This window comes from Megachile rotundata, chromosome 1, assembly GCF_050947335.1.
Source record: "Megachile rotundata isolate GNS110a chromosome 1, iyMegRotu1, whole genome shotgun sequence".
Lineage (NCBI taxonomy): Eukaryota > Metazoa > Arthropoda > Insecta > Hymenoptera > Megachilidae > Megachile > Megachile rotundata.
In genome coordinates, this window is record NC_134983.1 from 15,585,796 (window position 1) to 15,611,844 (window position 26,049).

Genomic DNA, 26,049 nt, shown 5'->3' on the forward strand with positions numbered 1-26,049 from the left:
TTCTCAGTCGACTCTTTGGCAGACTGTGGCAACTTTTTTTCCTTGGTTGAACTTTCAAGCGGTTTTGTCGAACTTCTTAGCCATCTTACAGCGTCCCAGAAATCGATCGATAAAATGCTTTCAAGCGTTTCCTGATTCCAGCGGAATTATTACTGATTTTCTGAATCGCTTCCCACGGGAGAACATTCGTTTCTATTCTCCGATGCGGCACATAAATCTGCGTGCAGTCTATCACGATTCTATGAACAGCATGAATGTACGGTTTTTGGAATTTCACAATTTTATGGTTCAGAAATTTATTTATGTACTTTAGGATTTTTTAGTATACATTTTTTAATGTTATGGTGTTAGGATTTGGAGGATTTTGGGAGTTTGGAGTTTGAAGTTTGAGGAGTTTGAGGGATATTTTGTGATTTTGACGATTTGGAGATTTGAGAAATGGGAGATTTTGGATTTTATGGATTTAGAATTTAGGGGACATTGGAGATTTTTGGGGCTTTGAAGATTTTGAGTATTTTGGGTATTTTAAGGATTTTTGGACTTGGCACTTCAGTATTTTAAAATTTAGCAATTTTTCAATTCACGAATTTCAAACGAAATTGAACATTTGAAGGTTTATAAATAAAATTGAAAATTGGAAGATTCAGAAATGAAATTGAAAATTTGAAACTTTAGAAATAAAATTGAAAATTTGAAACTAGAAATAAAATTAAAAATTTGAAGATGTAAAAATTAGAAAACAATTTATCTGAAAAATGTCTGAATAACAATTAGACACACAAACCAATCGAATCCGACTAGAAATTGTATGAATTCCTTGGTCAGACGTCGAGCATCCGATGGAACGCTAATTGCGAGTGAGACTCGGTAACGATCCCAATTAATATCACGAGCAACGTGACAAATCACCGCCCTAAGTTGTTCTGTTTGCGGTATACGGGTTACCGCTTCGGATAAATCTGCAAACTTACAACAATACGACAGTTCGTCGGGTAAAACATTCCGAGGTTTAATTAAGCTGACCTCAAACGACGTTGGTAGACGTCTGTTTCTAAGTTTAGCCAAGTAACTCGGAAGAAATGGGGCTCCGCTGTTTGCTGGCTTTTATACCTTAACGGTGTTTGCCGCTGCGTTGATAAATCGCATTCGCTAACCGATTATTCATGAAAAGTTCTGATGACGTGAAAGGAAAGTACCATCTGGCACTTGTCGCTGACGAAAATTGATGAATTGAATCTTTAAACTGTTTTATTTTCTTTCGATTCTTCCATACTTTTCGCTCTGCAATTTTGTGGTGAGTAATGGATATTAAACAGTTTTTGACATTTTTTAATGTTTCAAATGGTGGATTAGAATGAGTAGAGGTAGCAAAATCTTGCTTTAGTTACAGCAAGATTTTGGAATTTTTGTAGCAGAGATTTTGGGATTTGCCAAATTGGGGTTGTAGGAAATTTTTTATTTTTTACCTTTGTGGAGGGAATTTGAAGCGAGGGTAGGATAGTAGAGTGATACTTTAGTTACAGCAAGATTTTAGAATTTTTGTAGTATGGAATTTTAGGATTTGCTCAATTGGGGTTGTAGGAAATTTTTTATTTTTTACCTTTGTGGAGGGAATTTGAAGCGAGGGTAGGATGGTAGAGTGATACTTTAGTTACAGCAAGATTTTGGAATTTTTGTAGTATGGAATTTTGGGATTTGCCAAATTGGGGTTGTAGGAAATTTTTTATTTTTTACCTTTGTGGAGGGAATTTGAAGCGAGGGTAGGATGGTAGAGTGATACTTTAGTTACAGCAAGATTTTGGAATTTTTGTAGTATGGAATTTTGGGATTTGCCAAATTGGGGTTGTAGGAAATTTTTTATTTTTTACCTTTGTAGAGGGAATTTGAAGCGAGGGTAGGACGGTAGGGTGGTGCTTTAGTTAAAGCAAGATTTTAGAATTTTTGCAGCATTAAATTTTGGGATTTGCTAAATTGGGGGTGACTTAATTATTGTTACAACATTAAGACAGACAAAGAATGTTCAAATGTTAGAAACGTTTTCTACATAAGAATTGTAGGTAGGAATTAAATGTACTGCAACAGTACGTAAAATATATTTTTCATTCAAGTAAATAAATGAAAATAACCAATCTATCTAATTTATAAAATCCAAGTACCCTCGACGTAGGAGTGCAGAGTTAAAAGTGCCATAAGACCTTTAATTTGTCGGCCGTTTGCTCGTTTTAGTCGCCTGTCGCCACAGTAATTCGAGCTCTCCCGAAAAGTTGGTCGCCACGACCACCGTCCTGGATAACTTGGCGAAGAGGCATCGATCATGTTGCCGGGTGACATATTGCTCCAGAAAAGGCGGGAATCCGCTCGAAAATTGCTGGAAGATCCATCGTGTTCGATAGGACGTTAACGCGGAAGGAAAAGGTGTCGAAAGGAACACCGGGATTCAGTTTGCGCGCAGAGAATCTCGATGGAGGACGTTTCCGGTCTGCGGGACACGCGCGGCTCGAGATCGAGATCCGGAGAATTCGCGATCTCCGCTTTTCGAACGGCATCAACGGTGAACGGTGCATTCCGAATTCGTGCCGTGAGATCGTCGAATTCTCTGCGGAGATGCAAATCTGAGACACCGCTTCGATTTCCCGTTGAAGCTGCGAAAAACACTTCCGTTGTCGAGAGTGTTATGAAATGATTCGCTGAGAGAAAACTTTGGTTCTTAACTTGATGAACCAATGATTGACCTTTCATGATTAATCATTAGTGTATGGAGTGGATTAGCAAATTTCTCCAAAACCCCTAAACCCCAAAACCTCAACACCTCAAAATCCCAAAATTCCAAACTTTAAAATCGCAAAAATTCCAAAACTTCAATATCACAAAAACAGATGCAAAATGCTTGAAAAGTTAGAACAATTATCAAGTAATTTCGATGATAAACTTAGGTGAATCACCTTATAGATGTTGGATATAGCATTTGAGTATACGCATGCGACATATCGAAACAGGCAACGACCTACATGCATCATTCACAGCGACGACAGTGCATAGAGGGTTCGTTCACATTGCTGGTAACAATGCAGCGTCGAATTGACTGTATCTCCCACGTTTATGCACATGTCACTGTCACCAGAGACCGGAGCATTTAGCTGACAATTAGAGGCAACCGTATGGTCAGTGGTGTTTTGCACCGCTCTGTGAATACCGTACTGCCAAGCATAATACCTTCGCACGGTTATTCTACGTATTTATTGACTTTCCATCGTATTGATCCTTTCGTTCAAATTGTAGGATAAACGTGTGAGGAAACGAAACACTACTTATATGTATAATCTTCGATCTGAACGTTTACTTTTTAATACATATATACTCTTGTATATATGTGTACTCTTGTACGTATGCTCCGTATGTCGTATATATACGTCACTGGTATTTGAGTGATTACTTTCCAACAACCTTTGTATATAAGTATTCACTTCTTGATGATGTATGTACATGATTGCAATACCCAAATGTTCACTTTTGGATGTCGTATATATACGTACCTGGTACTTCAATAAGTACTTCTCAAGTTTGTAAGAAATTTATGTTAGTATCTAATCTATCACTTCTTAATGATGAACATATGCAATCTTCATCCTCAAACAGTCATTTTTTGATAACGTATATATACGTTCTTTATATCTAGGAAATTTTAAAGAACTTATATATGCAACGTTCGTTTTCAAACATGCACGTAACAAAATATATATACAATTGATATAGTTAGCTGTCTGTTTACAATGACGTATATATACGGTTCCTGTATTTAACCACTGAATCATTCACTTTTCAAGAACGAATATATACGATCTTTATACCTAAACATCCACTGTATGATGTTGTATAAATACTAACCGAAATACGTCTATTTTAAAGGACGTATATATACGTCTTTTCGTATCATCACTCTGTGAGAACATACATGTGCAATCTTCGTAGATCTACTATTCGAGAATACACATTAACACGCCCCAATTATGAAATGAATAGAGTAATAGAAAACCTCAATGAAATTCGTTCGATCTTTTTTCACGAAGCGTTCGTATCATTTCTATAACATTCGAACGAACCACTCGTGACGCGATGCAATCTTTCCTTCGTCATTTAATTAATGACGAACGTGGCTGCGCATGCACGCGAATTTCACGGTACTGAAAATAATTAAAGGACCGACTGGTTCGAACGACTTTATCGTTGTGTAAACCTATCCAATATACTAAAAGCTTCAACCGTGTTATGCGGGATGATTCTAGAAACTGGAACGGCTCGTTTTTTCTAAGCAGAGATAAAAAACAAGTGTATAGTAGTTGAGGAATACGAGCCGCGATTTAATGAGATCCTTTCATCGAATTCTGCGCGGCCATGATTTCGCTACTAAAGGCGCGATTTGGGTATTTTATTATGCTTTTCGAGGAGAAAGTAATCGCTCGGCTTTTGATACGATTAGGATTGAATGTATCGGTGCAGGGATATGTAATTTGAAATTGAATTTGAAGTGGAGGAGATTGAAGGGTTGGAATTTGGGGATTTGGAAATTAGGGAATTTGGGAATTTAGGGATTTGGGAATTTGGGACTTTGGGAGTTTGGGAGTTTGGGAATTTGGAGATTTGGGGATTTGGAGATTTGGGGATTTGGGGATTTGGGGATTTGGGGATTTGGGAATTTGGAAATTAGGGAATTTGGGAATTTGGGAATTTGGGGATTTGGGAATTTGGGGGTTTTGGGATTTGGGAGTTTGGGAGTTTGGAGATTTGGGAATTTGGAAATTTGGGAATTTGGGAGTTTGGGGATTTGGAGATTTGGGGATTTGGGGATTTGGGGATTTGGGGATTTGGGAGTTTAGAAACTTGGGAATTTAGAGATTTGGGGATTTGGGAGTTTGGAAACTTGGGAATTTAGAGATTTAGGGATTTGGGAGTTTGGGGATTTGAGAGTTTGGGGATTTGGGGATTTGAGGATTTGAGAGTTTGAGGATTTAGGGATTTGGGGATTTGGAGATTTGGAGATTTGGAGATTTGGAGATTTGGAGATTTGGAGATTTGAGAACTTGGAGATTGACAGATTTGTAGCCTTGAAGATTTAGAGATTTCTGAATCTATGAATTTTGGGGTTTAGGAAGTTGGAAGTTTGGGAATTTGGAGATGTCAAGATATGTGAATTTAAGAATTTCAAGATTGGGGATTTAGAGATTTGGAGATGTAGAGATTTGTGAACATATGAATTTGAAGATTTGGACATTTTCATTTGGAAATTTCATAATTTATAAACTTGTAACTTTGATATTTCGAAAACTCAGAAATGTATCTTATTCTCTTATACACCCAATGCAACGAGAAAACAGTGAAATAAAGCTGGCGTCAGCACTTAATTATGCGCGCATTAATCAACATCCAATATCCAGTTTCCAATCGTTTATATCAGCAGCTAATAAATGAGCGTTCAATTTCCCCGCTAAGAGCCCGCAGTTTAACAAAGTAATGAAAATCGTGCAGATATCTCGTTCAAAGTATCGGGCTAAAAATGGCATCGAAATGTATTTCCTCTTCTGATGCTAAGAGGTTAAAGCAGATACGATGGCAATATAGATATCATCCTTACTGAAGGAAAACGAAAAGATTCGAGTACAGTTAACGTTTCTAATCGTGTGAAAACATACGGTACGTGTTTCTGCATGCGTCTGTGGCATCCGAGACGTCTGGAACGTCGGCCATTATTCATTCGACCGTTCTATCAATCCGTCGCTTCCGAGCAGGAAATTATGAATCGCGTGTCTAGCGAATATCGAACGTCTGACGTTGGTCTTTGAAAACAATTTTGCGACAATGCCCTCCTCGGCTGACTTCTTGATTGATGTTTAATTAACGGCGCTGAAAATAATCGAAGGCTGGCATCTCGAACGGTTCCCGAAGACACGCTCGTTCATTGGTCGATCGCTAAGTAACGAAGCTTCCCTGACGCTTTCAAAGGTGAAGTGTACACACAATTTTCAGCTTGAAAGCTGCCACCAAACGATTCTGTATGGAATCCATTAGTATTACGTTACTTTTATCGGAAATTCGGTGCTTTTTACCCGCGTGCGAAAGTTAATTGAAACGATCTCGTACCACCAAATTCAACGAATATAAACCAGTATCGATCGGGTACAGGCTGTTCCATTTATCTCGCTTAAATATTTTATTTACTGATGCAAAATGTATTTTAATCTTAGCTTCATTTCGGTTGTCGGTCGTTTTTTATAAAGTGGTTAATAGAGTGGTTATACTTGTGTAATACAGCTGACTGGTTTAAGAAGTTACATGATTTTACAGAATAAATAGATGTAGCTGTCTTTTGCATGGACATATAGAAGAAATATCAAGTTCAAGTAGAAGTTCGTTTTTTAAATGAAACTCAACATAATGTTTAATCATACTCAAATAAAAATATCTTCTGAACTATTCATCTTTCGTCAAGAATGACTTAATATTTTTTATCAAAAGAATAAGCTGCATCGAACAGTACATTCAAAAATATATAATTGCAACTGAAAAGACGTACTTGACACACGTAGAAGAAAATGACTTTTAACAGATAATTTACCTCCGGGGTTGCTGTAAAATACTTCTTCGTGGCATCAATATTTTCGAAGATATTCGATGCATATTTTACTGAGACTCTGTGTACCTCGGGTCCTTGATTCTCGGTGGCTGGGTCTACCGTGACCCAGACCTACGAAACTGCAGTGCTGTATCGATTGATATACACTCAGACTTTAACAACATGATGTCCTATTTAAACCGCAGTTTTCACGCAATGGAATGTTTGCGTTGTTCTACACACGTGATTAGTACCAGACATTCTATAATATTTATTTTAGATACATTCTTTTGAACTTATTAAATTTTATATGAAAGATCTGCATAGTATATACAGCAAGATTGAGAAACACTGTTCTAAATAAACTTTCATACTAAACAATAATGATATCTAAGTTGTAATATTTAAGGAGTAATATCTAACTAAGCAGTAATGTGTAAATAAATATGGGTGTTTAAGAAGAAATTGAGAATCCCTGAGAGTCACATGTTAAGTGAATAAATACGCAGTAAGCCAAGGGTTAAATCAGAATTTCTTCCGGTATAGTAAATTAGCTGAATGCGTAATCGAGTAGCGATCGAGGAATATCCTGTGGAACATTCGAAAGCACGAAAATCCTACGGACGAATAATTCGTCGAGGTTGACCTCGCTAGCCTCCAATTATCGGTGCCCTGGGCACGTTAGGATCGAAGCGTATGTAGGTTAAAGTCTGCACCAGGTACATGCAAATGCTCTCAGAGAACTGTTAATTAAGGCTTGACACGACTCAAAAATTCTGACGTGCTTGGATATATTTTGATATCTATTAAAACCTGACTATTCACAGCTGCCGTTTTACAATTCACCTTTAAAATCTCGATCGACAAGAATAGTCCATGCAAATTCAAATAAAAATTCACTGCGATTACTTTGCAAAGTGAAAGGTTTCTGTGAGGGAGACTTGAACATTTTCTAATTTGTAAATTGGAATTTTTGTGAACTCTAAATTCATGAAAAGTCATAAAATTTCTAAATCTAAATTTTAATCCCTTAATATAAATATTTGAAAACTTCACAGTCAATCTGAAAATTTCAAAATCAATCTACTAGTTTGAAAGTTGAAAGAAAATCTGAAAACAGAAACCTGTTAAATTCTAAAAATTGATTTCCCAAAATTGGACGTACCCAAAATAACGTAGCAACGAAAGAGCTCGTTGACGGTGTCGATTAGTTGAGTGCACATAATCAATAAAATAAATGGTTTTCGTTGATCGAATATCAGTGACCCAAATAAATTCGGGCATGGTTCGGAGATAAAACATTTCGCGTGTTTTCGAGAATCCATTTTTCCGGAACTATCCCGAGGATACGTTTCGATGACTGAGGCCACGATTTCGAATGGCGTATCGCGGTGTTCCGCAACAAAAGCAAACATTATCGATGCATATTTTTCATCTGGAATCGTTTTCTATCGACTGTCGCGCACGTTTACGAATTTGAATCTGAATGGTCGACGGCGCGACAAAAGCCGTCGCGTTTTCATTACGTCGCCATTTTATCGATGACTCGGTATCGTGCGATCGCTCTCGATTCGATCGAGTAATTTTTATTTATTTCGACACGATGTTTACTGTTAGTCGCCTCGAGCACCGGCAACGATACCATCGTATTATGCGTCGACCTTAATTGCAAGTTTTAATTAGCATGAACGGTGCATACTCAACCTTGTAAACATTTTTCGGTTCCCTCGTGCTTTTCCGCATCTGTGCGCTCGTATGAGATTTAATTGAAAAAATTAGCCATTTTTGTAACGAGAAACGTTTGTTCCCTAAATTCCTTAGGTTCTCTTTGGCATCAATTTTCATAAGCGTTATCCCCAACAACGTAATACTTGATTATACCTGGTCTCCCTCTCGATGGGTAACCATATTTACTAATTAAGACCCGGTCCCTCAAGCGCCATTTACACCTTTAACGTCTCAACAGAGTGCACATCCGCTCGTGAATCCTTGGTTATCGCTGCACGAAGATCAAGTGAAAGACATTGATCCAGTTATTTTTAATAAGATTTCTATAATGTGGAAATTTTTAGAGCGTTTAATTTTTTCTAATTGTCTTCGCCTCAGCTTATCGCGTGCTCTCAAATCAATTTTGATCGCACATACCATTATATGCCAATTTATAATTGTATGCTAATTATCTCTACGATTATATGCTAATTGTGCATACCATTATAGACACAATGTTCATCTATTATTTCAATTTCTACAGACGGTACGTGTTTAGAAAATTTCATATTGAAACAAGTTTGATTGTATTAATAGAAAATTAATATTATAATAATTTACAAGGACTTTCCATTCTTTTCTGTTGCTATCGTGTTGAGGTAGAGAGTTGAAATTTAATATAAAATGTTTACATCTGTTAAATAATAAATTGGTCATAAATAAGTAATCGCTAATAATTATTTTTTGTATCAATAGACAGAATGAATTATGCACAGTTGAACCTAACGTAAAAATTTCAAGGAATAGTTCAGGTGATCTGGATAACAGAATATCGATCCTCGGTGCACCTTCCGGTTTTCTAAACGAGCTCGGACCACGTTTCCGTCCACGGTGGTGTTACGAAAGGGAGGTCGAGGAGTCACTTGACTTCTCGAGGACAAGCATTGTCCTCCTCACTGGCTGCACAACGAAAGAATTCTGTGGACCGAAATGTTTCGATGCCATTGTCTCGCACTCTTAATTACAAATGGCTGCTTCACTCGATTCGACTTCCGTTTGCCACCTTTTTGCCCAACTACCCTTTGCAGAAATCTTTACGTCAGAAGTGCTTCTCGCTTTTCACGGATGAAAAGATATAATGGACTCTACAGTTTTTTCTTTTGGAGATAGCGACTTTCTCAAGGTTTCGAATTCTTGCTGTTTCAAATTCTTTGTGAGGATGACTTGAATTTTAGAACTTTTAGAAGACATAGCTGTTGTTTATTCATTGTTAATTGGGCTCTGGTATTCTTTTACTTAAAATAAAATCAAATTACAAGTGCTTCGTACGGGTACTTTCACTCAGGCCTTCAAACACAGATAAACAGGTCTTCAAACAACTTATGTCTCAGAGTCCTTAATGTTCAAATTTTCAAAGTCTCATATGCTCAAAATTTGAAATGATCAAAGTCTCATATACTGAAAGCTTAAATTGATCAAAATCTCAAATACTCAAAGTAGCACGTGCTCAAAGCCTCAAATGTTAAAAATTTCAAATAACTCAAATTCTCAAGTTCTCGATGTCTCAAAAGTTTAAATTCTCAAGTGGTCAAATAGTCAAATAATCAAATGGTCAAATAGACAAATAGTCAAATAGTCAATGATCAAATGATCAAATGGTCAAATAGTAAAATAGTCAAATAGTCAAATAGTCAAATAGTCAAATAGTCAATGATCAAGTGATCAAATGATCAAATGATCAAATGGTCAAATAGTCAAATAGTCAAATAGTCAAATAGTCAAATAGTCAAATAGTCAAATAGTCAAATAGTCAAATTGTCAAGTGGTCAAATGGTCAAATGGTCAAATTTCCAAATTTCCAAACTCCCAAACACCCTCTCAAATTTCAAGTATCTAAATCTCCAAATTCCCACATATCCAAATATCCAAATCCTCAATGTTCCAACCCCGTGCTCCATAACTCTCTGTCACGGCAATGCACCGTACCACATTCGTTATGCACCACATCTTACGATCGGTGTCCAAGTAAGACGAAGTGTACGAGGAAGAAATAATAAATAACGAGTAGAAACCTGAATGAAAACACAGTGTAATCACAGTGGGTAGTAAACGAAGGCAAGAATGACGAAACGTAATTCGCTAACGAGCCACATACGCGTTCTCGTATAATAGAGTTCCGATCGATAAACGTGTCGAGATAAGAGGCGATCGAGGGCATTCGTGCGTGTCGAATGATGGGAAAGATCGCGAGCTCGGGCAACTTTCACGCGTGAGGTTATCAACGGGTTATATTGCATCTAAGCCGCTTTGATATGTTGCGGTTACCGCGATTATGCGTTAGCGGCGTGTAAAATAATTTCGATTATGTTTTCCGTTGCAGCCCCTGCACGATCAACGCTCGAACGCGTACTCCGGCAAGGAGAGAAGACGAATTCCTGGCCTGAGCAAAGCGCAGAGGCGTATTAAAGCGTCGAGCACGCCGGCACTCTTGGATCGCGATGTGGAAAGGTGAGTTATTTTTCAATCCCATAATTCGCTCGTTCCCCATAAATTTGACTGCCACTTGCGATTTATACTTCCCTCGAAATTTGGGGGACATCTGATATATTGGTTGGGGTTTTAAGGAAGTGTTCTGAGGGGAAGGAAGCGATTTCGGTTTTTAACCCTATGTTCGTGGAACTACAGTCCACATATGATAAACTAGTTCACATGTGATAAACTAGGATCGTATTTACACTGCAATTGAAGTTTGCGTTCAACATTGATTGTAATCAAGGTGAACTGATAATGTACCTAACATGTGAACTTTCTTCAGCTACCCTTAGTAGGAATAATTAGCTAGCTGTGAATGGTGCAACTGTAGGTTATAGGTTGTGGAGAAAAATGGTTTGTTAGTTTGTAAGGGGAGATACGATTAGAAATCTTACACATGTTAAATGTAATATGTAATGATTTAATAAAATCAAATCTTATTATACAGTGCATCTGTCGTCAGTGTATCTGTTGTATCTTAATGTTTGTTACTTAATGCATCAGTAAGTACTGATCCAAATTTTCGTTCGATTACTAGCAATCCGTAAGTTTGCTTACCTTCCTGTAAATCATTACTTATAAAAATATTTTCAGCAAAAATTTTTGTGAACTGAAACTTGCAGTCTTAGTGACAGTCTTACAGTATAACGTTCTCCAAGTTCATATAACGTTTTCACTTTTGTGAAAATAATCTTGTATTGCCAAGTTTCGAATTTTAATCAGTTCCACAAACTGTCGATCTGAGTTGCAAAGAAAGCAATCTAACTTCCAGAACAAATCACACAAGTAAATATTTACGTCTGAAACAAAAGCTGTTTCGAGCTCTGTTCGGAATCACTTGATGTCGGCTTATTTTCGAAATTGTTACTCATCGATTTGCGAGTACCGAGAACACTGGGACCAATCGTGTCCGTTTGTTTTTGTCCGTCTGTTGAAACCAGTTGAATAGACGAAATACGAGTTTCCAAAGGCTGCCAAATCGTCAATCGCATAAAAAAGAGTTCTCTTTTTACAGGAGGTTATAACAGTACCTCGAAACAGGGGTCGAATTTTGAATACGCTAAGATTAATGATGGTTAAATTGAAGTTATGTTTAATACGTTCACCGTTGAAATTGAGATATTCTTCTTGAATGGCGAATTTCGTATAGAAGGGTTTAAAGTATAGCGCAACATTTTTCATGCAGGATGATTTATCGTCCCGTGTTCGCACAGCCAACGGCTTTTGAAATCCCATTGTGGAATGGTCAACACACGTGAGCAGAATTGATGCCTGTTAAATTAAAGCGTATCTGTTCGTGTATGATTTCTGCCATTCAAAAGTGAATGACCTTAACTACCTGTATGAAAATGTAACGTGTTAACTGCTGTTTGTTTATCGCGTTAAACGCTGCAGCAATTGTACACGACTTTCGGTTTGAAAAACATGAATCATATTTTCAACCAAAATTATGGAGTACCAAAAGTATAGACCTTGTAGTGGCATTGAAACTTCTATATAGATCAAGGTATTGCATTGTAGAATTTTATGGCTCTTAAATTAGGAACTTTAGAACACTAGTTTCGAAGTGTATAATATTTGTTGAGACTCAGAGTTGAGACACAAACGTAAACTCTCAAAGAGACCAAAAATTAACATATCCCCAAATTCGTAAACCATCTATAAGACTTCAAATCCTCAGAAATCCCTCAATGCCAATTTGGGAATCAGATTTGTTCTCGTACAATAATTGAGGATGAAGATAATTGGCGAACAGAAAGCCAAAAACCCCAGGGTCAAAATATAATACAGCGATTACCATGGGGAAATGATCACCCTGTAAAATATCACATGAAATATGATGTAACGAAGTGCGCGGAGTCGAGGTCGATATTTAGAAGTTCTTCGAGGGAAGGTTACGTCCTCTCCCCTTATTCACCGTCACTTTGCCTCGCACAAACACCTGGGGTGCACGAGATAAGTTATGAAACCTGTCCGTTTCATAGCTGATGGACTTTGCAGGGAGATTTGCCCGCTTCCGGAAGCTGTGTTTGCAGCGGACGAAAAATATTGTACAGAGGCAAATATTGGAAGAACGTAGTTGCCTCGTGTCTCGCGAGACACGACGATTTTATGCGTTCTCGATGGAGAACGAAATTCGCTCTCGGCCGATGTTTCGGCTCGACGTAATCTCTAACGATGATAGAATATCGCTTTTACCACGGAATAAACAGAGATATTAATGCAGCCGGCGAGATAAACAGATAGCGGTGAGAAATGACCGCCATAAAATCCACCCTGAGACGTACAAAAGGTACTTAAGTCGAAATTAAGAGAATAATGCGGAGACTTATTGTCGGCGCACGGAGGAGTAAACTTCTGAAAATTAAGTACGTATAAAGAACGACGACTTGAACGCCGTGGGGAAAACTGCTGCTTATTGGAAAAAGAATTTTGATCCTGAAATATCTCGTCCGCGATACAGCCTCTTAATAGGATACTTTAAAACGTTAATTTAGAAGAATACGGGTAACTTTTAAATTTCACAGTTTAGAGTTGCTTTGTGATATCTATTCTAGCGAGGATAATTACTGGGACTTCGGGATGAACATACAGCAGGATCATATTCATTCCCCAAATTCCTAGATCCTTAACTCCCCAGATACCCAAATCTCTACGTCCCCAAATCCCTATATCCCCAAATCCCACACATCCCAAATCCCACACATCCCAAATTCCACACATCCCAAATCCCACACATCCCAAATCCCACACATCTCAAATCCCACACATCCCAAATCCCACATATCCCAAATCCCATGCATCCCAAATCCCACACATCCCAAATCCCACACATCCCAAATCCCACACATCCCAAATCCCACACATCGCAAGTCCCACACATCCCAAATCCCACACGTCCCAAATCCCACACGTCCCAAATCCCACACATCCCAAATCCCACACATCCCAAATCCCACACATCCCAAATCCCACACATCCCAAATCCCACACATCCCAAATCCCACACATCCCAAATCCCACACATCGCAAGTCCCACACATCCCAAATCCCACACGTCCCAAATCCTACACATCCCAAATCCCACACATCCCAAATTCCAAATCTTCCAAATCCCAAATCTCCCAAATCTCAACACTCCCGAATCCCCTAAATTTTCAAGTCCTCAAATTTCCAAAATTTTCCAAATTCCGAAATCCCAAATTCTCTCAGTCCATAAATCTCTAGACCCCGAAATCACTAGATCCCAAAACCCCTAAATTCCTATATCCTTAGGTCCCCACATCCTCAACATGACTAACATAAAATTAAAAAATTTGCAAACCGGTCGCCCGCATAAATCTAATGCAGAATGCACAATTCTAACGTAGAGTCCATCAGAAATGTCTATAAGCACACACCATATAAGAGCTAAGAAACTAGGGAATTTATTGCATCTCCAGACAACACAAAGCAAAAGTTGGTGAGGTCAAAAATGATTACACTCCGTGAGCAGCAATTTCCACTTTGCTAGAGGTCGTTCAAAGGGCCGACGCATCGGAGAGTTAAAAATAGGTTTAAAAACGAGAGAGAAGAGGGAAGAAAGAAGGGAAAAAAAATGGTTGATCGAAGAGGCTCGGGGATAGATCAAAGGTTCCCGGTTGATCGTGTCCAGGTCCGTTTGAAGTGCTTCCTCCTGCTTTCCAGCTTTCCGTCGTGACCTCTTGATCCCTTGGACGTGTCTCTTAGACGGGGTTGTTTGCCGAGGCAAGAATAAAGACGTTACTTCGAATGACCCCGTCTCTCGGTTCCATCGACTTTGTACCTGGACGAACATTCATCCGGTCGTTGCTCTAATTACAACCTGAATAGAGATTCACCGGCGACATCCTCTTTAGTTTCACGGAAGCGTACGGCTGCTTCCGGTCCGTCTCACCCTGAACCTTTTCCCTCGTTAATATTTCACGAACAAGTTGATGTTCTTTCTTCTCGATTGTCCCCGAATATAATACCACCCTTTCAACGTTAATTTCTTCAAACCCGTATTTTTCAACTACAAACCTTGCTGGATTCGCTCTTGGAGATATTTTGTCTCCTTCAAATATTTTCGAAGATTATTTCCTTTGATACGACTTGTTCGATTTTATTCGGTTTTGTCAAGGAATTTTTCCATTGACTGTTATTTTCTTATTGATATTTCTTGCAATTGTTCGAAATTGAATGAAAACATATTTTTTCGAAGTTGACCAAGGAAGTTCGTTCTTTCCAGGCGAATACTGGGATCACAAGAGAAGAATATGGTTTTACAGAAATGTCTGCGTTATTACTTCAATTCGAAAGGTTATTTGTTGGTAGAACTTCGCCGTTTTATAGAGCTAGTAACAATTTAGCGGAACGTTAATTTTCTTCGCTTCGAAACTTCTCGCAGCTTGCTATTCCATACAACGAGACGTGCCTTGGCATTATTCTAATTCGAAGTTTTGGAGAACGGTAAGTTCTCCTTTCTTCACTTCGCTACCACTTGCGCTCTGTTTAACGGCGAGTTCCACTCGAACCGAATGTTTCGCGTTTAAAATCCCGAATTTCGAGGCAACTAATCGATTCCGAGGAAAAAATGCCAAGCGCCGGAATTAAATTTAATTAAAAGTTTCTCGATTCCGATAAGATTGAAAAACCGAGATGAACTTTCAGACTATTTGACAGTTGTACTTTCGAACTTTCTCTTTCTTCACCTATTTTGTATATTTTCATGCTATTACTTGTTATACTTTTTACCCTCTATTTTTATGTCCAATCAGTTTTATCTCTCAGAAAGTCTTCATAAAAGGTGCTTTAAAACACAGTTACCGTTATATGAAATTATGACTTTTTCACCCTTAATGGGACAATATTGCCATAAGTAACATTGTACTTATTAGAACTGTTTTATGCAGTTAAGTTTATTGGACAAAATTAACACTTTGATATACAATTTCGCTTTATATAAAAAACAGCTTGTCTGGTGGAAGATAAACTTGAAGTACTTCTTGTCCATTAAGAGTTGAATTTATGTCATCAACAAATTTTATCAAAAATATTAAAAAGAATTAACATTTTCTTTTCTATACTTTGTATAAAAATATTTGGTACACAATTTTTCTTTATATAAAAAACAGCTTACCTGATGGAAAATAAACTTGAAGTACTTCCTGTCCATTAAGGGTTAAACTTATAACATCAATAAATTTTATCAAAAATATTATTGAAGTATTTTACCAAAAATATTAAAAAAATTTTATCAAAAATATTATTGAAAATATTATTGAAATTTCTATTGAAAATAATTTTGATTACTAATAGTTGAAATATAGTAAAGTAACAACGTGTACATAAATACCTGTAGACTGAAAACGAGAGAGTAAAATGAAGAAACAAGAGCATGATCGATGATCGAAGGAAATACGATGCATTCCTGGTGAAAATAGTATCGAGCTTCAACACCCACGTGCGTGTGTGCGAAAGTGGAGTGTGCAGCAGTCACGTTGGTGGTAGATTTGTACCGAGGTCGATAAAAAGGAAAGTTATAGTCTGTCCGTGCCACGTGGCCGGCTACATAAAAGTAATAAATCGGGAAGAACAGCGGCGAAGTTTACCGGGAATATACGTTGGTTACATCATGAAAAATAATAATGTTGAAAACGTGACCGCAGCTTCCGCTTAGAGGTGTTTTGCCGAAATTCCCTGTCCACAAAGAATTTACATAGCAAGTATTGCAACGTGACTGTGAAATAATCTTTTCGAATTTTCGAAGCAATTTCGTGCAGTGGAATAAGAAATATACCTGTACCTTCGTGATTCTCCATCGAGAAAAAGGTTTATTTCTGATTTAAAATGTGGAGTTGGCAAAGTAATTTATGGACTAAGAATTAATTAACCTGTGCTCGAGGTTCAGATCGCTATCTGTGAAATCTACGAAGCTGATGAATAACGTGTTAATGAGCTTCTAAATACAGGGATTAAAAACTAATTAATACGCTTCTTATTATCAGTGATTTAGACTCTGATCATAATTGCAATTCACATTGTTAAATTAAATTACTTCAATTCAAATTTATGAATTTTTTTACATATTTATAAATTCGTGGATTAGTACATTTTCAGGTTTACAAAATCATAAATTCATTGATTAGGAAATTTACAAATTTTCAAGCTACAGATATGAGGTATAACTTGATATTAAAAATATAATAGAAAAATGAACAAACAACAAAACATGATTGAACAGATATTAATTTATCTCCACGAACATCAGCACAGATGTCTAAAAAATCAGCACAAATTTTGAGAAGTTTGAAGATCATTCGAAAAGTTTTGTACAGTAATTAAAAAATCGCACCAGTGACTTTAATCTGCAGAAGATTTCAAAGCACCGAGAACGTTTACCAAAAAGAAGTAGTTTGACGACCCTCGAGTCGATGCCCGACAAAAAAGCTCGTGAAAACTCGTGGTACCTATTCGTGAAAATTCGCGTGACGGGTGGCGAAACGAGGGAACAAAAGGGAGCAGGGGGTAAGATTAGCAACAGGAGAAACTGGAGTTAGGTGTACCGTGTCAAATTTTGTAGGTGGCACGTCGCCGTGGTAAAAATCCCGGCGATTAAAAAGGGAACGAGAGAGGAGAGCCAGCGGGCCACTGTCACTACAATGGATAAATGGTACCTTTTGTGGAGACCGACGGGTCTCCTTGGGCCGCTCCTCTCCCGCCCACGATCTGCCGACGAGGAAAGAATGAACGAGGGTGAAAGAAGAGAGAACGAGAGGAGGGAAGAAAAGGAGGATGGGGAAAAAAGGAGGAGAAAGAGCATCGGTTTAGGGAGGTGGAGGCGCAGCAACCCTCGGCATGTCGGTTTATACGTGAAGCGACCCTTGAAATCTGTTCTGGGAAGAGTTCACGAGGTGCACTGCCACACAAACACTCGCACACACACACGTGGGGCACACGTGAGCCTGGATTTGTGTGCCCACGGAGAGGAGCCTTCAGTCGGTCGTGGCTCGTCGTTCAATGCACTTCCTGGGGGAACGTCTCTTCCGAGCGATTCTCTTTCGCGAATTAACGTCGTGTTTCGATTCGTTTTTTTTTCAAACCATCGATTTGTTTCGGTCTTTTTCGGAGTGAGTTTTCGATCCCTTTTTTTCGCGCGGCTTCTTTGTCACGCGCTCACCGCCATCATTGAGGTATCTGGCACGATTATGTGAATTATTTAACGCGTTTAATGCCACTGTGACGGACGTTTCTGGTACGGCACGATATAATTGCGATTGTTAACGAAATTATAGCATCACTCTTCGGTTTGAACGTTCCACTTGTTATCTTGCAAAATTAATATGACGAGATACGATATTGATGTTACGTGCAGTTTTAGACAGACCTTATTTTTGTACGGGCAGTTTATTGTTTTACTGCTTCGCTGTTCTACTGCTCTGATAACTGCATATCCTACTGTTTTTTTTATTCATTATTCTGCTCTTTCACTGTACTATATTATTTTACTAGGACGCTATACTAGAACAATACAGTAATTTTGTGCTAGTTTGCTAATTTTATTTTACTTTTGTTGATTTGAAGCTAATTCAAACACCTGTGGGTTTATTTAGCTTTAATCAATTTTTTTTTTATTTTACTATTTGATTATTTTGCTATAGTAATATCTTGCTAACCTATAGCTATTATACTACATAATATTTCTACACTTTCATTATATTACTCTTTCAGTACATTATTATGCTACTACACTGCTATTGTATTCCACTATTTCATTACGCTGCTGACATAGTGCACTTGATTAATTACAGCAAGTTTCATAAAATCTTGAGACCCAAAATATAATATAGTACATCAGTGAAATAGTTGCATAATCTTTAAAAGTTTGTGCTCAAAAAAATTTCTCAAGAATATTATAATTTTTATAATTTTTTCAATTTCCTACTAAGTACTCACATTCAGCAAAATGAAAATTTCTTAATGAAAGGCTGCAACATGTGTCCATTATCTACCCAAAATGACGGTGATCGCATTAACGAAGAAGCTCATTATGGATATCTATATTTCGTTCCGTAGATAACACGATTAACGAAGAGATAAGTGTACGCGAGTGATAACGTGCGATCAACAAGTGATCTTGGAGTTGGCAGTAAAAGTGTCGAGCCCTAATCGAGAAATAAGCAGTGTAACGCTTAGGAAGGGAGGTTTTCATGAATACGCTGTGTAGCACGAATTCGTGTTAGGACTACGAGCACAGACAGTGGAACACGTAAACGTTTCGTACACGTGTTAGAACGTGGTTCGGTTGTATGCATAGGAAGGTTTCAGTCGCCTGCAGCCCGTCACTCGACGCATTTCCTGTCTAAAAGTGGTTGCAAGTGGTTCTTCGTGCGTCGAATAATCTCGAGGATTTCCAAGCGATCCGTATAAATAGAAAACAGTTAATAAAAGGAAAGTTTCTTTCTGTCGAAAGCAACGCTAAAGGAGTTTCTCCCGAGTGCCGAGCGGTTCGAGGCTTCACCTCCGTTTGAAACAGCTATCGGTTCCACCGTGTTTGTTTTCAGTGCGCGGATATTTTACGTTGAAATGCTTTTAAACAGAGTAAAAAGTGTTCGGCCGTTCTTCGCGGGAAGTTTCACGGAGTGAACGAAGGAAAAACACGAGAGGACGGAACCGAGCGAAGCGTAAAATGTTGCTCGCCGGCAAGAAGTAACGAAACACGCCGGATAAACATTAATCTGGCTAGTGGAAAAAACTCGATCGGAATCGGCTCGATGATGTGGTACGTGAAACTGGACTTCTCTCATTAATCTGACTCGAATACACGCGAAACGATGTTTGTCGGGAAAATGAAAAAATACGACAGATGCGCTCTGTGGCGTTTCAAGTACCTCGAGAAAAACCTTCGCTTGTAACGATACCTATGATCTATACAATGATTATACTGGAGTAATTGTGTTTAACACTGGATTTACAGTTTAGATTTCTTATTTTATAGCAATTATTAAGCCTTTGTTAAAATGTTCATCTTCATCAAGATGAAGAGTTATGTAAGCTACAGGTGTTATTCATTATTGATTTATCATTATAGTTTAATGATAATTTACATAACGGTGGTTTTTAAATAGCTGTTTTGGGGTTGAAACTGTTAAATCCGCAAGGAGTTATTAATAGGAACACTTTGATTACGGCACATAAACTGCATAGCATTTCAAGTGGGTAAGAGCTTGTCCAGAAATAAATATTTAGGTAAAAAAATACGTCTTGAGTTCTCAACATAAAAATTAGCTAATAATTATTATAAGTTACATATTAGTCTTCTAATCATGTTAACTTGTCAATAATATATAATTTTACGAAATAATGTTTAAAATTATACAGTGACATAGAAATCTGTAGTTGAGACTGCAATGAGACTAACACATATATCTACATATCAATACATAACATATACACATACACATTAAACAAGAAAATAATTTTTAAATGAACCTACATACCATAAATTTAATAACAACAATAAAACAGTAATTTTATTTATACTAGAAAAGTCACAACCCTTGTACACAAATCAGCATAGTACATCCATACAGTACGTGATAGTACTATATGACTACATGACTAAATCCCACTAAAATTCATCAGAATTTTCCTCGAACACAGTGCACTGACACACACTGACTCATTGCCGATTAAAACGTAATCCAATTGCAAGAATTTCCACGTAGCGTTGCAAGTCGTTCGACGATCGACACAATTTTGAAAGGTTCGTAGAGAAACCGCGAGCTTCCGTTTTCGAAGGCAGACGGATGAGACTTCTCGTGACGTGGTCATTTCCGTTACGCAGCTTTGGACAGTCACTTGGTCAGCTGCCGTGTTCGGTGTTCAGCTGCATAAATTGCCTCGCGTTCACTGCACCTTCGGGATCTATCAATTTTACAACGTCTCCTGCAGTGCGGACCGCAGGAAGAAGCGGCGTCGAGTTTCCTGCGGATCGTAAATTATTTTTCTCTACCGATTACAATGGACGGTTGATTGAACGTATGATCGGATCGATCGGGGACTCGCGTCTCTAATCGACGGGTTTAATTCGACCATTAAATCTGGTCGTTACTCTTTTCTTCGATGACAGACATTTTTTATTGATGAGAGGAGATTTTTCTTCATTTAGGTGATAGTTTGGCACTTTGGGGTTTTGGGATTTGGGGACGTTGAGGCTTTTGAGATTTTAGATTGTTGGAAGATTGGGACTTTGGAGGATTTAGGACTTTGAGATTTTGGGACTTTGGAGAATTTAGGACTTTGAGATTTTGGGATTCTGGAGATTTTAGGACCTTGAGATTTTGGGACTTTGGAGAATTTAGGACCTTGAGATTTTGGGACTTTGAGATTTTGGAACTCTGGGGAATTTAGAGCTTTAAAATTTTGGGAGATGAGAACTTTGGAATTTTTCAACTTTATGGGGTTTTGAGATCTCAAATTTTGGAGATTGGCACTTTGGCACGTTTTGGAATTTGGGCACTTTACAACATTGGAATTTTCAAACTTTAGAACCTAGGGCATTTAGAACTCCGAAATATTCGAATTTTAGGGGTTATTAAACTTGGGGGTTTGACCTTGAGATATTGGGACCTTCAACATTTGAACCTTGTAACTTCAATCAAATTCTCAAAAATATTCCTACCTATAAAAATCTAAAAATTCCTCCTGCAAAACTACCATTATTAATGAAACTTATACAACTAAAAAAAATTCCAGATAAACTCAATAGATTATATATCGCGTCTATAATTAAACTAATAAATTATGACACGCTAAGAGGAAAATCTGTGTCAGTTAGTTTTCGTTCCCAGCAAACAAACTCGAGTACATAATTCACACAGTAGCATCGATCTCCGTTTAAACGAACGATAATTAGATTTCTAAGGATGCAAAGTATCGATAATAAGGTTCCATTATATCGTTTGAACAGTCGACAGTGGTCGGGCGACGAAGAGGACGAGGGGACAACAGGCCACGTAACAACCGAGCATCCTCTGACGGAGGCGACAATTCCGTTGGTTTCTCACTCGCGTCTTCAAGAGCAACCCTCGAACTTGAGTGGCAATATTGTAACCGCTTCCGGTGGCCAGAATTCAGCACGTTCGAGCACGCAGAGCCAGCAAGAGAGCGTTCTGCAGAAATTCAGAAAGAGCTTCTCGCTGAGGTTCCACAAGAAGGGCAGCAAAGAGAGCAACGAGAGCGAATGTCCGGTCGAAGATAACGATGGATCCGGTCCTCTAGACGAGGAGGAGGAAAGGGAACCTTCGAACGTCGCCGAACAAACGTCTCAGCATAAAGAAGACAACAACACTGATCAGAAATTTCGGTTAGTTTACTATTGTATTATATTTCTCCATTTATTGTGGAATCTGAGGGAAATCTGAAAGAGGGCGATTTGAAAGAGATGTGAAAAATAGAGGGTGTAGAGATTTGACAAGCTGGGGAATTGAACTTGAGAATTTGGGAATTTTAGAATTTAGAGATTCTGGGTATGTGGGGACTTGGCTAGTTGGGGATTTGAGAGTTTGAGAATTTAGCAATTTTAGCATTTGAGATCTAAAATCGAGTGAATTGTCCTTAGGTTTGGTCCTCTGGTGTGGAGGAGCAGTAAGGAAAGAAAAAAGGGTAGCAAAGCTGCCAGGAACGCGAAGTGCAACAGCGGGGATAGTGGAATCCAAATAGAGGTAATTACCATTTTACCCCTTCACGCAATATTATTTGTACCTTAGTTCCCTAGTAAAGCAGCGAAGTTGAGGAAAGCTTGCATCGACGTAGGATCCTCAAAGTTTCCCAGTTCGAGAACAAGTTTCTCGTATGAACCTATTCGCTGCAAATCATGATCATGTCGATGGATCTCATATCGAAAATGTCACACGCAAACTCGACGAGTAACCAAGTAAATTGTGAACGATATAGATGGTATCTGGTGGAGCATTGACTGGGGGCGGTGGTGGTGGAATGATAGGGGGTGGTGATAGCTCCGAGTCCCACGACACGGATGCCCAAGACGAGACAGACAGCCCTCCTGCCCTTCGTAGACGAGTCGCGGACAAATCACGACCCCAGTCCGAGCTCATCAACCAGATACTGATCGACAAATTTAAGGTAAAGACTATCGTTCTTTGCCCTGCTGCTACATGCAATTGTCACATTAATCATTAACACCAGTAACATGTCGCTGCTCGAGAAGCTGCGTGGTCGCTGCATCTCTGCTTTAGAATTTTCGTTAAATTTATCGCAAAGGGATTGCATGTTGTTTCAATTATTCGTTGCTGTGTTTCTAGGACATCGTTTCAAATAATTTAACTACGGCTTTATGACTGGTGTGCAGTTACTTTTACGAATGAAGCGTGTAAATGTCTAAGGGATGAAACATAAAGTAATTTATAATTCTTCATCTCGACGAAAATTACGTTTAGCAGTGCATGCTACAAAATGACGGTGTACGCTGCAAAATGGCTGTCTATTACAAAATGGCGGATCTGTATCATAAACAGTTCATTCTTATTTATAAATCAGAATGGCAGTGTACGCTTTAAAATGGTATTGTATATTACAAAATGGCGGAGTCATATGTATCATAATTATGATTTGTAAATAAGAATCTTGAAGTATCGAATTTCACTCGAGTTGTACAGAAAGGAACATCATCGTGCAAACCTAATATCTCGAACAAATCGTAGAAAGTACTTTTCAATGGCGTTTCAACGAATTGCTCTCTACAATAGGCATTTCCCTGTGCGATACGATTTAGCGAGGATTAATTAATCCGAAAGGTCTAACAATCGGGTCTGAGAACAAGGAACGAGAATCTTGAGGACGCTTCCGCTTTCCACTGAACGTAACAAGGTTTGTCGTGGATGTCTCGCAGCTTTTGTATCGTTTTCTGCGCAATTCTAAATCCCTCTGTTTCTGTCTCTCCCGGTGATGATTTATAATTGCTACCGGTAGCGTCGCACGTTTGTAATCATTATCGGAGCCGCAGCGTATGACTGTTTCCTTCGTTACAATAGTTGGCATTACTCACGTTTGTATACGATTTAGCCACGCTCAGATCACCGCCAGTCTGATACGCAGTCAGAGAATTATATCGCGTTGGCCAGGATACGAGGAGAGGAAACGCAGTCCTGGTCAGTTGATATCGAGCTGTGCGACCGAGCGAGCACAATTTATGGCGCTATCTACCGAAAGTCGAGGTCATAGTTCGCTCGTCGTCACCTCGTACCGTACGTGGTCGTTTTCACGTTTCGGAAAACCCACCTGGCTCTGTGTGAACCTTACATGTGCGAAAACACTCGGTGCAAATAGCTGTGAACGTGAAATTGTGAACGTGAGCTGTTAACACTTTGTACTCGACAGGCCAGTCACGCTCGTCATTTCGTTTATGCACATCCTCGTACGATCGCACAGTCATTTTAACCCGATTACGGAAATGAACGTATGCAAAATGTGTAATAAAACGGTTCCGAGTTCGTTTAAGTAATGGCCGCCTTTCGAAACCACCGCTTTTAGGTTACTTCAAAACCTGATCGTAAATTGTATTCCGTGAATGTTAATAAGATTATAGAATAATCTTGTGACAACATCCAAGTTTTGGTGAGTAAAGTTAATCCTTGAAGAATGCTATTTATGTTAAATTAAATGTGTTCATTTATAAAACGGTTGGATTACTTATACTAATTGGAACTGAAAATTTGAAAGATCAAGGTTGGAAGTATTAATCAATCTTCGAGTGCAAAGAGTTAACACGAGCTAAACCATCAAATCCCTAATCCTTTCGATATCCACGAAGTTGTAATTTATGTACTCGCATTAACAGAATCCAATACAATAATAAACCATATGGGAACCACACTAAACTTGCTCGGTGATCAAGCAATTTTCTGGAGAACTGGCATGAAACGTCATACCCAGAAAAGCTGTACATCTTCGCTTGCTCGTGTCAACTACTCTCTTTATTCAACATGTCCTGAAGCATCTACATAAATACCCTATCTGTAGCATCTTTGTGTATCCTGTAAGTTGCCAGAACCAATATTCACACCGTTTCCAACTGGCAACTTACCAGACACGCATATTCCAAAGTTATTACAAAATATACAAATTTGCATCGTATGTTCATGCACAAAGTATTAAGCAATAAAAATAGGAAACATCGTGTGTTCAAATTATTAAAACATAAATTCATTCAAATGTAATATATAAATAATAAATCATAAATTCATTCATTCATTCAAATACAAAATTCATATGTTAAAAATTATTAAAAAATAAGATACAAAATTCATATGTTAAAAAATAAAGACAGGAGTAAATAAAGTAAATAAAAGATGATAGAAAGAATGTTTAAAAATGTCAGTAAGGACAGTTGAATAAAGAAGAGCAGAGCGTAAAAGGAACGTTGATATTAACGAGAACACACGTGTGATACTTTCAGGCGGATCTTCAGAGTCGAACGTCGAGGCATCAGCATGTACGCAGAACTAACAGCGATTTAGGAGGTCAAAGGTTACTCCAGTGGGATACGAGGTCTGGTTACAGCCACGTGCACAATTACCGAAGGATGCTCTCGACACCATCACCCATCAAGACGAGGCCTCCTAGGCTCAGTCCAAGGCACTCCTCCCATGACATCGTTACGCTAAGAAGGTGCGTTTAATGACCGTCAACTATACCGTGCTTTCTCGCACCCTCCCTTTCTCTTTATCGCAAACGCCTCATTGACTTTTGCCATTTGCCCAACGAAAGCCGGCTATAACGAGAAGAACTTGAAGCAATCGTCTCAGGTTCAGGGTTCACGGATCTTATATTTCATTTTTCTTCGCCTCCGTATATTTCGATGTTTTGCTACAGTAGGCTCTTATATTGCTTCCCGGTCACTTCATAGAGCTCTGTTATCATTTATAACCAGGATTAGATGACTCTAGGTCATAAAAGGTGACTGTAAGAATTTTTTGACTCGTGATGGCAATATATTGGGAGTCTACATGATTCTACTAGATCTATACTAGATAAGAGTCTACTAGACTCTTATGTTGCTTCCTGTTGACTTCATGGAGCTCTTATCATTCAAATGTTAAACAAGGATTTTACCGACTCTAAGAATTTTTTGACTCTTGGTGGCAATGTATTGGGAGTCTACTGTACAATCGCGTTAAATT

At 38.4% G+C, this 26,049-nt stretch overlaps 1 protein-coding gene across 4 annotated transcripts in view; it reads left to right on the forward strand.

Moving 5' to 3' along the window:
• RhoGEF3 (Rho guanine nucleotide exchange factor 3) overlaps positions 1–26,049 on the forward strand; it is a 207,778-nt gene that overhangs the window by 172,797 nt on the left and 8,932 nt on the right. For 3 of the 4 annotated variants that reach the window (XM_012297713.2, XM_012297733.2, XM_012297719.2), the window contains 5 exons: positions 10,695–10,822; positions 21,819–22,214; positions 22,470–22,572; positions 22,805–22,993; positions 25,326–25,537. In XM_012297713.2, coding sequence (XP_012153103.2) covers positions 10,695–10,822; positions 21,819–22,214; positions 22,470–22,572; positions 22,805–22,993; positions 25,326–25,537 — 1,028 coding nt within the window. The remainder of the gene's footprint in view (positions 1–10,694; positions 10,823–21,818; positions 22,215–22,469; positions 22,573–22,804; positions 22,994–25,325; positions 25,538–26,049) is intronic. The other variant, XM_012297744.2, reaches the window with a different exon arrangement.